Genomic DNA, 12,610 nt, shown 5'->3' with positions numbered 1-12,610 from the left:
GACACTTGTGGAGCTAGGGTTACTGAACAGCCATGGAGAGGAAGAAAGAAGTGCACTGCAGATTCAGACAAGGAGGACACAGGCTTTAGGGAACCAAATGGACCCACAAGGCTCAGCAGAGAGAGAAAGCAGAATGGCCTGGCCATCCCCAATAGTCTGTCAGAGGCGGTGTGCACTGTGTGCAGGAGAATTCCTTTTAAAATATCGCCATGGCTTCATAAGGTGAGGAGAGAGGACCAGAATGGTACCAAAATGAGTGTGGGACTGTGTTAGACTCCTCTAGCAGTTAAATGAGAGAAAGGGTGTGCTGGAACAGGAGAGGGGGGTTGGGGGGACTGAGGAGAGCCAGAGGCTAGTGAGCCATAATTACTCCAGTTTTGTTGGGGCTGAATAGATGGCTCAACAGTTAAGAGCAGGTACTGGTCTTACAGTAAGACCTGGGTTTGACTCACAGAACACCAAAGTATGCAATTCAGGACTGGCTGTGTTTCCAGCTCTAGAAATTCAGAAATCTAATTCCCTGTTCTGGCCTCAGAGAGAGAGAGAGAGACAGAGAGACAGAGACAGAGAGAGGAAGAGTGTTTTGCATGTACATAATTAAAAATAATAATTCCCTTTGTAAATGTACAATGTAGCCAAGAGTGCTTTTAAATGTTTTGAAATATCAAACCTTCGAAAGCAGACACTGCCACCTCTGCTACAAATAAGAACACTCCAGCATGGGGAAAGGCCTTGTTCCCAAGGTCACAGAAAAAGAGGCACAGCCAGGCTGCTCTGTGTGTTTATTTATGACCTATTTTTTGTCTTCACATGTAAATTGTTATCCCTCAGCACTGTTCCCTCCCAGATACTCACAGAAACCCTTTGGGAACTGAAAGCTAGCCTCATAAGTGACAAGCGATGTCAGAGTGACCCTAGTCCTCTCCAACAGCACCAGGCAGGCTGAGCAGGCATATTCCTCAGCTCTAACTCTCCTGCATGTTAGTTGCAGTTTTTCAGTTGGAACATTGTTCCTTGAAAAGACCATCCAAGCCTGGTGTTGGGTTAGAAGCAAAGGAAAACATTTTTCTCCACTTACAAGTAGATGTGTACTCAAGGGCTGGGTGTAAGATGTCTTCGCATCCTAACTCCCGAGTAGCTGTGTTGACTTTGGACAGACTTCCTAACATCTCTAAGACTGCTCCTTTGTCTGTAAAAGGTGTCAAATGCTGCCTTTGCCGTGTTTCTGTAGCAAGTTAAAGAACTTCAGGTTACGGCATCCCCTTCCCATCAACTGTGTGGGTGCTCGATGACCAGAGGCTCCTAAATGTCACTCATGGAGCAGGGTACCATGCATAATTAAAAATGAATTAAAGGTTGGCTCTGCGTGTGCCAGAGTGCATGCTGCTCCTTCAGAACACCAGGGTTTCTTTCCCAGCACCCACCTTGAATGGCTTACGGTGTTTGTGACACCAACTCCTCTCCTGGGAATTCCAGGTGAACCTCTCTCCTCTGAGGGTCCTTGCACTCATGTGGACATATGCCCCTTACACACACACACACACACACACACACATAATTTTTAAAGGTAAAAAAATTAATCTTCAAAAAACAAGTTGACTTGGCTTCTGGAATCAAAAAAATCATTTGGTTGTTTTCAGACAATATCTAGGTTGTCTATAAAGCACAGATTATAGTTTATTATCAATGTTAGCTAGGCTTTATTTTTTTTTTCAATTACATGACAGTGGCCCATTCTGTAAAGAGTAGTGTCAGCTCTTCCTGCTCTGCCACAAATGGCCTCACCTGAACGAGTGAGTGTCCTTCAGCTTCATACTGTTCCTCCTGTGCCTTTCAGCTTCAACCCACAGTAAGAAGTCAACACAAACTAGAATCTTTCATAACTGCTTTCAAAGGCAATCTTGCCACGTTGAGCGTAAGTTGTTCATTTACAGGGAGTTGGGCAGAAAGGCCATAGTAAGACTGAGTAATTTGCATAGCAACAAAAAATGGATTTTGAAATTAAACTACCTACAGGGTGCCAGCTGTGTGACCCTGAGCAAGCTGTTAGCTATTCTGTGTGGCCTCTGATCGCCAAGCAATTGCCTGTCTCCCAAGGGTGTTGCAAACATGAAATTTGAACATGTGAGGCAGGGGACATAGCTAAGCAGGTAGAGCACTTGCCTAGAATATGTGAGGCCTGGGGTTCAATCCCCCAGCACTTTTTAAAGCAAGCATGGTGGCTTGTGCCTGTAGTCTGGACACAGGAAGTAGAAAGATGAGAAGTTCAAGGTCATTCTCCCCTGGGTAGCTAGTCTGGGATACACAGGGTCCTGCTTGAACAACACATACATTTGCAAATGCAGATATAATGACTTGGCTTTGTAAAAGCCTAGATCGATGCCACCTGCTGCTACTGATAGTGCTAATAGAATTTTTTTTTTTCTTTAAAGAAAAGTACTGAAGCCTGAGAAAACCCACTGTATGCCCAGGTCCACAGAGCACTGAGAAACCCCACTGTTTGCCCAGGTCCACAGAGCACTGGAAGCAGGTGGTCTAGCTCTGACCTTGTGATCCTTTCCCAGAGAAGTGGCCATTGGGCTTACCTGTGAAAATAGCTAATTGCCTTTCCAACCTTTCTATTCTATCCGTAGCCCATCCCCCACAGCTGCGTTACTTAAATTTGACAATTCTCATACAGTGAAGACAGCCCACATTCAAGACTTTCAAATAACATGAGATCAGTTCAAGGCAGTGACAGTTGCCCTAGGACTTAGGCTTTCACGGGAGAACTGAGGATTAGAAAGAAGACATTTTCACCTGCGTCTACATCTTGACTGGACAGAGGGTTGACAAATGAGTCCAGTGACATTAATTCTGATTGTCAGCTTGATGGGACCTAAAGCCACCCTGGAGGTAAGCTTCAGGGCACGGTGGTGAGGAATTATCTAGATTAGGTTAGCCTCCAGGCCTGCCTCTAAGGTTAGGTATCCAGGTTAATTGAGGTGGGAAGACCTGTTCTAATGGTGGCCTGAGGCCCCAGACTGGATACACAGGGAAAAATCAAGCCAAATACCAGCATCTGCTTCTCTTTGCTGACTGTGACTGCAGCTTGTTCAGCTGCCCCAAGCTTTTCCATCTCACCAGTGTTCCCTGCCGTGATGTGTACCCTCAAACCACCAGCCAAAGCTAAGCTTTTCTCCCTGGGAATATCGTTGAAAAATTTTATCACAGCAACAGGAAAGGTAACTAAAGCCAGTCTTGTGACTTGAGAGAGGCTTCTGCTGAGGTGACGCTGATACCATGGCATAGGAGAGTAGCTGAAGTCATGAGAGCCATCCTAAAGACAGCGATGGCATCAGCTCTCTGTACAGATAGATGCCAATGCTTTGATCCAAAATTCTGCACATTTGTCACTTACAGAGACAGTACATTGAGAAATTATTTGGGAAAAAAAAAACCCAAACCTTAATTGCCCCGTACAGCTTTCAAAATGCTGTATCAACAGTTTTATTTCTAATAGTTCCTAGAAACTAAGAGAGAAAGATCTTGGCAAAGAGAACTTTGTTGTTGTTGTTGTTGTTGTTGTTCCAGAGAAGAAGTCACAACATGTTTTGATATTTTGAGCATTTTAGTAAATAGAGAACAGCAAGTGAAAAGGAACGGAGTGCCATATTGTTTTTACAAACGTACAGTGCTGAATAGAATCCCAGAATGCTGAAATACCTAAAAATCGCCTGGATTTTGTGGATAAATTGAACTGAGCGCAGAAGGGCATCCTGGCCATCCTTGGCCACATGCTCACTCCAGCGGACCAGATGCACTTCTGGGATGAGGCTGACAGCTGCTCTGTCAGGACTATGGGGTGACAGTGCCTCCTAGGAAGGCTGTGTGGACAAGTGGTTAGAGGGGATGGTCTTTGGAACCCAACACTCCAGTCCCATCTCCCTGAGCTCTGCTATGTGGCTCTGTACACATTACTTAACCTTTCTGACTGTTCCTTTTTCTTGTAGCTAAACAGTCCTCATCCCCAGAGTCTCTCTCACAGAAATAGACACGACAGTAGACAGGACAGTTGCAATACCTCCGACTGTGATAGGTCCTAAGGAGAGTGCCACTGGGCAGTGGTAATGATTCACCTTCCTTCCCTCAAACAAAGAACCCAGCACTTCTGCTAGCAGGTGATGCTGACCTCTCCCAGGGACAACAGGGAACAACAGTCTTTACAAAGAGCAAGCTCCAAGAAATGCCAGCAAAGGCGAGTTGAGGGGAAGTTGGGGCTTCTCAGATTCTCTCCCTTGCTTTCATTTTCCAGCTTTTAGCTGTCTGCCTCCCTCTCTTCTGCTTCCACTCTGTGTGTGTGTGTGTGTGTGTGTGTGTGTGTGTATGTGTGTTTATGCATGTGTATGTGCAGTGTGTATTACAGTGTGTATATATATACATGTGCACATTGGTGTACCTGCTCTTGTGTGCACATCTATATTAAGGCCAGGAGTAGACACTGGGTGTCTTTCACTATTGCTTTCCACCTTACCCTTAGAAATGACCTTTCACTCAGCCTAGAGCCCACTGACTGGCTGGACTAGCAGTTAATGAGCTCAGGGGGATCCCCTGCCTCCACCTACCCTGCACCCTCTATGCCTACAAATTACAGGTGGGTACAACTAGACCCAGCTAGCCCTTGAGTGGCAAGAATCCTTGATCAGGCCCTTGTGCCTACACTGCAGGCACTTTATCAGCTGAGGCTTTCCCCTGCCCCTCTCCTCTAACTTTATACCCCTCTGCCCCTTCCATAGACATCATTTTAATAAACTGGTGATTCTGCTCAACCTAGGGTTTTTACTACAAACCAAAAAACACCCTTCATAGTCCATGGGGGTCCAGGAGGGTGTGTGCTAGTCTACTTTTTCATATTGACTCTAAATTTACCTAGGTCTAATATTGGATTAGATAATACTAGATAAAAGATGGCCATCATAGTAAGTAGGTAAGCATAGATCCTGATTTTTAACCATGATTGTTATTGTATTGTATTGTGTTGTAACAAGCTGTATTGTTAAAGCTTTAGATGCTTCATCTCCCAGTTCAGTCTTCTTGGCTGCATTTCCACATTCTAGCAGGAGAAAACCATGCCCCACATTTCTATATGAATTACTTTGCAATTTGTGGAGTGATAGACTATGATGAATCTGCAGCAGAAAATGGGTTCAGGTCAGAGGCTCTCCCTGAGAATCAGATGTGTCTCCAGAAGGATAAGGTCACTGAAGTCTACACACACATATGGCTCGATTATAGAGAGCATCCACAGTGCCTTCTGGGGTGACAGACAGGCGAGAGCTGTCTTGTGACACTTCTGTGTGACTGTGTCGTGCAGGGTGATTAAAGCCACATCCCTATGTGCGTTCTTCAAAAGCATACTGTGAAGGGTTGACATGTTAACCATAAATTCTCACAGCCCAAGTAGTTGATGCTGCTCGGCCATTTCTCTGTTTCTCTCACTTAAACAGTTTTGCAATTGATACCAAGGAGTCAGGGTTTATCTAAATGGCCTTCAAGCTTTGGGAATCCTTTATTGTTATTACTATTGTTGTGATTATATATGATCTGTTGTTGATGTTATTTTATTATGTTTACACATAAGTCTGCATATGGATATGCTCATGAGAGCAGGTGCCCATTTAAGCCCTGTTTACACTTACTGGTCTAATCAGTTTGAATCAAGTGGCTTTTCTGTAACAGTGTTTGTCTGCTGTGTTCCATCCTTACCATGTGCCAAGCACCTGTGTCACTTTTGAGACACCACTCTGGGATGTCACTTCCACCCTGTGTCCCAGCTCACTGTGGGAGAAGCAAGCAAATAGAAATAAATAAAGTCCTGGAGCCAAATCCTGGCAGAGCACGGGAGAAAAGTTCACTCTAGGTGGGGGCAGGAGAGGGGCTCTCAGAGACCATAATGAGTAAGCCTAGCATGGATCACGTTAATGGAATTCATCTCACTCAAACTATATAACTAAATTACATAATGGTAAGTGCAGGGAAGTGTAATTTCAATATTGATTCCAAAAAAATCCATTTGGAGGTCATCTGTGTTTTGATTCAGTATCCAAGCATTTTCAGAAATGCATATTTTATAAGAACCTTACTTACAGTTTACTGAAAAGCCTAAATAACCAATTTCAGCCATGTATGCCCAAAGATTTTGAAATCAGAAAATACAGGGTTCCAATGGAAAGGGTGGAGTTCAGCTTGTCCCTCACCACACTGCACGGTGTCTCTACTCCAACCAATCCCACAAGCCACACACATAGTCAGCTGCTAACTACACAGAGCCAGGAAGAGGGCCTTCCAAATCATACACGCAATGTGAATGAAGTGAGCTCACCAATTTCTGTCCCATCCTAGGTGGCCTCCACCCACCCCAGCCATTATCAGCATCTAGGGTTGCACTGGGCCCTCCTGGGTGTGGCTCATGGGTGTTATAGTGTTAGCATTTGTACACTCATGCTGGCCTCCTCTGTAGCCTTCCTGTTTCCTTCCTTCCTCTCAAAGTCCTTTCCAGGTCACTGTCAGAGTGGAGGAGTGTTCCAATGCTGATTGTCAGCACATGGCATCACTGTGTGTCATAGCTCCTGTTGTAGAGGACAAATATAGTGACATGTAACAGCCTGCAAGATCCATTCCCAACTACCTATCTCAGCAGCAAACACACACACACACACACACACACACACACACACACACACCATCTGTGTAGGAGCTGCATGTACAACCACATTCACTAAGTCCAAAACCCCAGCCTGCCACTATGATAATCTGTGCCTTTCAGTGTGTGGCCACTGCAAGATGGAATTTCCTCAGTGTCTGCTCTTCCTACATTTGTTCAGAGGTAACTGGTTCCTTCCCATCACCTTTCTGAAACCTTCTGGGTACCACGTCCTGGGCTAGCTGCAGGCTTGGAAGCAATTCTGACCCCAGGCAGAGCCCTAGGTATGTCTCATACAGCTGTGGCCCCTCTGAATCTATGCTCCCCAGGTAGGGAAGCTCAAGCCCTACTTTCCCTCCATGGTCCAGCACAATAAGTATTGGCTAAATGTATGTTATTTAGGTATCGCTAATAACACCAAAGCAAATGGAAACCAGCAACATCAGCTCCTGACACAGTTGAGATGCCTCTCATTGTCTGGTGTGGAGAGGAAGAGAATGCCTTGTTATGTCAGCTAATCTAATAAGCAGAGGAAAGGAATGTTCTCGTGAAATCATGCATCTGCCTTCTGCTGCCATTTGCTGATGGAGAGCCATCTAATTTGATTTTCTCTTTGGGTAAAAGTACAAGATGGTTGCTGTCATATTTCCAATACACACATTGTCCATCTGCCTGCCCCTCTTCATTTTCTCCAGGGGACTTTGACGTCCAGCCACTTTTATAGTAGATATGCATCTTAGAACACCCTGATCTAGCACCCGCTTGGCACCATCTGGAGAGAGGGGTGGACAAAAAGTCGCCCTGGAGAGAGGGAGAGTCCTAGGAATGGACAGAGCCATTGTGTTGCCCTTTTACATTTGTGTATTTCCTTAGCCCTTATTCTGAGCTACACATTTCTCCACTGTTTCACATGGTACCCGAAACACGTGCTCAGCAGACATCACCTGACCAGCTTGGAAGGACTGGTGGCTCCACAAAGCGCAAGAGCACAACGTGTGGGCCAGAACAAGGGCTGAGGAGTTAAGAGCATTTGTTGTTCCTGAATGTGATGGTTTGTACATGCTTGGGCCAGTGAGTGGCATTATTAGGAGGTGAGGCCTTGTTGGAGTAGGTGTGTCACTGTGAGTGTGGGCTTAAGACCCTCATTCTAGCTGCCTGGAAGCCAATATTCTGCTAGCAGCCTTCAGATGAAGTTGTAGAACCCCCAGCTCCTCCTGCACCATGTCTGCCTGGATGCTGTCATGTTCCTACCTTGATGATAATGGACTGAACTCTGAACCTGAAAGCCAGCCCCAATTAAGTGTTGTCCTTATAAGAGTTGCCTTAGTCATGGTGTCTGTTCACAGCAGTAAAACCCTAACTAAGGCACTGCAAAAGACCAGGGTTCAGTTCTAAGCATCCACACAGTATCTTACAGCCATCCATTGCTCCATCTCTGGGAGATTTGATAGCATCTTCTGACATCTGTAGGCACCAGGCATGCATGTGGTGCATAGATGTGCATGCAGGAAAACCACTCATACACATAAAATAAAAATAAATAATCTTATTTTTTTTAAGTACCAACTATGGTGAGGCTTTATACCCAGGTCACCTGTATCTCTTCCTTCCTTGTATCTCTGTTTTTTCCTTTAAATTTAGATTAAGAACAATGTCTAGAGCTACAGCTGAGTTTACTGACCCGAGCCTGTACTCTCAGAGGCCTAACCAGGATCTGGAGTTCAAAGCCAGTCTGGGCCTCTCTCAAGAGACAGAAAACAAATAAATGAACAAAAATCAGAGCACAGACCCCGGTAGTAGCTACTGTAGAGGTTAAATGAGATGCTATAGGCCAAGCAGATGCCTGGCTCAAAGGAAGTATACAGCAGATAGAGACTGCTACAGCAAACCACAACCAATCAAAATGCAGAGTCGTGGACCCCAGTCCAGTGGATACATCTATAAAGCACTCCCAGACCTAAAGCTTAGGGAACTTGCAGAAAATGTGGGGGGAAAGACTATAAGATCTAGAAAGGATGGTAGACTTTTCTGTGAGGTTGTGTCTCCTAGGAATGTCAGAAGCTAAACCCATAGAGTACCACCAACATGGCTGCTCACTGTGAGCTGAACAGAGATAACAACAAAGAACATGGAGAAGTAGAGGGGGAAAGGAAAAAAAAAGCCTCAACCATAGACAAAGGACTGTAGGTGACTAAGGAAAGCTGGCAGCAGGAGAGGTGGCCTTAGCCAAACAATCAGCCCTGGAAACAGACATATAAGTAACATCATGAGCAGGTTATATTTTGGAATATATATGTAGATGCATATATATATATACATATATACATATATATATATATATACACACACACACACACACACACACACACATATATATATATATGCAATAACAAGTGAAAAAAAGAGACCATGAATTTGAAGGAAGCAGCAGCAGCAGGGTGGGGAAGGGATGTATATGGAGAAATGTTATAATTAAATTATAATCTCCAAAAAAATTTTAAAAAGGAAGTGCTCAGCAAAATTTTCCTAGCTTGGGAAGAAGGCTGTGTGGGCGGTCTGTACCACTGGGAACAAAATGGTGAGTGAACGGCCCCTATGGCTTACATTCTCGAGAGCAAAGAGAGGCAGAGTGTAAACAGATCAAATAAACCAAATTGGAATGCTCTACAGGAAACCAAAGGGCTCTGCAGTGGGCAGTGGTGAAGGGGCTGCTTCAGAGTCCACATCAGAGGAGGAGGCCCCAGGGGAGACAGCCTTTACAGTAACTAAGAGAAGGAGGGTCTGAAGAAGTCAGCCACTTGACAAAAAATGCAAAGAACACTCCAGACACAGGATGTTGTAAATGGCAAAGCCCTTGGTGGAATGTTCTAGAATCATCCAGGGGCTACAGTTGGCAAGAGGAAGTGTGAACCAGAGGAGAATCACTCAAGGTAGAAAGCAGGGTGGTGCCATGGGTGGCAGAGCTGCCTAGACTGCCCACCCCAGGACCTGAAGAAGCAGACAGTGGTATTTCAGAACTCTCTGGAGTCCCAGTGTGTATGTGACTGTATCTCCTCTGACTCCAAAGGCATTTCAAAGACAATTAAAACCTGCAAATGCCTCTCAAAGGCTTCGTTCTCCTCCAACCAGTCTGCCCAGCTGGCTTGCTCCTTGCTCCTATTGGCTCTGTGCTAGACATGCCAGCAAGGCTGCTGTGCCCCTGAGAATGGGCCTGCCCAGGAGGCCTGTGCAGCTGCGAAAAGATGAGTACTTCGGGGATGAGCTTTCGTTCTGAGACCCCACTGCCACGGGGGAAGGCCTCTCAACTGCATTAAAAAAAAAAAAAAAAAAGAACTCTGGAGGGTAAGCAAACTCTTGAGAGCTCAGGAGAATCCGTGTGGTGTGTGGTTGTCAGCTGCCAGTGTTTTGTATTTTGCTGCACCCTCCAGAAACACTTGTGGAGAAATACATATCACATCTCAGACCCACCCATTGCCACGGCCTAGCTGACTTAAAAATAGCCATGCGTGTTTCTTGAATGTATTGGAATCCATGTAAAACGGCAATATTACCCTGAACGGGGATATTGTTGTGAACTTGGCTGGAAGAACGCCCAGGAAAAGAGTCTTCTCTGTTACAAACCCAGCATTCCCACCTGCCTGGATTTTGGTCCTTGCCAGGAAACTCAGGTGGAACCAGCTCAAGCCAAAGAGAGGCGTATTGGAGAAGAGAGATGCTGCAGCCCACGAGCAAATGGACCATCTCTCTTCTTCCCGTTATCACCACAAGAAAGCAGATTTGTCTGCTGCCAGCATCCTCTCCAAGTGGTGGACAGCTGTGGCGATAACGCCGCAGGCGCACGCTGAGCCTTGAGAACGTGAGGAAAAGCCTCTTCCCAGTACTCCCAGTACCCCAGGTTCTGCAAAGGAGATCTGCAATTGGCTGGGCTTGGGTCACATGCTTTGTCACTTGACCCCACCCAGGAGAACTGGTGGTATGAAGTGCAATAGCACCAACCGTTCCACTGTACCTCCAGGGACTCAGAACTTGAAACCACTCTGGACTCTACTGCACTGGTAGATCATATCAGATTCTGTTTAGGGCCCTTTCTTTCCCTTGCTGGCTTCCCAATCCCAGATCTTCAGGTCTGCCATGGTCATCCTCAGCCTGGGACACCACCACCTCTATACACTCTGATGAACTTCAGTCTCCTCTTCTCCCTGTTACAGTACAGTGGTATCCCACTCCCTCTGCAATGCTTTCTTGATGCGCTATCTAGTGCACAGTGGTTCACCCAAGAACACAGCTCCCCTACTCTGAAACAATTCCTTCTGTCACTGTACCAGGCTGTGGCATCCTCAAGAGCAGAGGCTGGTGTAATTATCTTTGTGACCCAGCAGCTAAAACCAGTGCATAGTAGGTATGCATTGCACTGAGCAGGATGAAAAACATGCTCATAATCTCAGACTGCAAAATCATTTATAACCTAACTATCATATGCAGTATCCTCACTGAAGACCTGGTGACTGTCATGGTTTTATTTGGGGACACAAGGATTTTCCTGAATTTATCTTATCTTGGAAATTCAGATTTTGGTGTGTCCAAGTCAGGGGTTGTTGTTGTTGTTGTTGTTGTTGTTTGGGGGGTTGTTTGTTTGTTTAGGGTTTTTTTGTTTGCACCCTGCATCACTTACAATATTTAGTTATTGTTTTACCCTCTCCTGTGATATCTCACTATTAATAGCTGGATCTCTCACCTGTGAGGAATATATCTTTGGATCCAAAGCTGTTTGCCCTGCAAGTGGCTTCAGCACTGATTGTAGTTTGTGGAACAATGTGACATCTGGGGATGGGTTTTCCCAACTTGGAAATCTGTGCCCCTATAATAAAGTATGGGATTTGGGGCAAGGGATATGGTATGCACTGTGCTGGGGTGTTATTGTAGAAAATATTTAAAGTCAATTGGGGGTTTCTACCCTGCCTGAGATCATCTAGTTCCCAGATTAAAATCACAAAACTTTTATATTTGTAATAAACCTTTACAGCACTAGGCCTGAGCAGATATCTGCCCTCTGTGCTATTATGTCTACCTCCCTGCCAATAACTCTGAGATATGACTTGCCATGTTCCATGTGGGCTGCTCTTACTCTGGCTGGCCAGCCCACATGGCCAGTTCTTATGATCCCTTACTGCAGTGTCTTCTCCTCCCTCCACCATCTCTTTCTCTCTCCTCTGATGATGGTCTTATATCCCAAACCTGGGAACTGAAAGCCCACCTACCTCTCTTCTGCCCTGCTATAGGCTGTTGGCATCTTTATTCAACCAATAATTTTAAATTAAGGATGCAGGTCATATAGCATTACTTGGTGGATGTAAGGATTCTCTTGCCCCTAAAGGCAACAAGACCTTGGAGGCCTGTATTTAGCATTACAATACATAGCAACAAACCAAACCTCTACGGGGTCTGGTGGTGGTAGGATACGGTGGGGGGTATGATGTGTCATGGAGGTATGATGTTGGGGTATGTGTGTCCAGGTACATGGTGAATGCTAAACTTTGCACCTGAGAAGAATGGAATCAGAAAAATGAAAGGGACCTCAAAGGGACCACATGAACAACTTCTCAAAACATCTGTTGTAGGCTGACTCCTACTTGGGTGCCCTCTAAATTCTCCCTGGAAACCTGAATAGGTGAAGCCCTTTGTGAGCCTCCCTGGGGTATCTCATCCCCACCCCTGAGAGGTTCTCGGCAGTCTATCCATACATGGCACACTCATCTTTTTCTGTCATTTCTGTTTCCACAGGGGACTCATTGCCAATGGCTTCACAGAGACCCATTATCTGCAAGATGGTACTGATGTCTCTCTCACTCGAAATCACACGGTAATTCCTGCATGTTTGGGCCAACAGAACTCTGTGCATGGACTTTGTGCTGACACTTTTGTAGCTGT

At 45.4% G+C, this 12,610-nt stretch overlaps 1 protein-coding gene across 1 annotated transcript in view; it reads left to right on the top strand.

Annotated features, from left to right (window-relative positions):
- Positions 1-12,610, top strand: part of Adam12 (ADAM metallopeptidase domain 12) — a 337,673-nt gene that overhangs the window by 195,963 nt on the left and 129,100 nt on the right. The window contains exon 4 of the mRNA XM_021167906.2: positions 12,464-12,542. Coding sequence (XP_021023565.1) covers positions 12,464-12,542 — 79 coding nt within the window. The remainder of the gene's footprint in view (positions 1-12,463; positions 12,543-12,610) is intronic.

This window comes from Mus caroli, chromosome 7 (genome assembly GCF_900094665.2).
Source record: "Mus caroli chromosome 7, CAROLI_EIJ_v1.1, whole genome shotgun sequence".
NCBI classification, from domain to species: Eukaryota; Metazoa; Chordata; class Mammalia; order Rodentia; family Muridae; genus Mus; species Mus caroli.
Note: the sequence above shows the minus strand (reverse complement) of the source record. Positions and strands in the feature narration are given on the sequence as shown.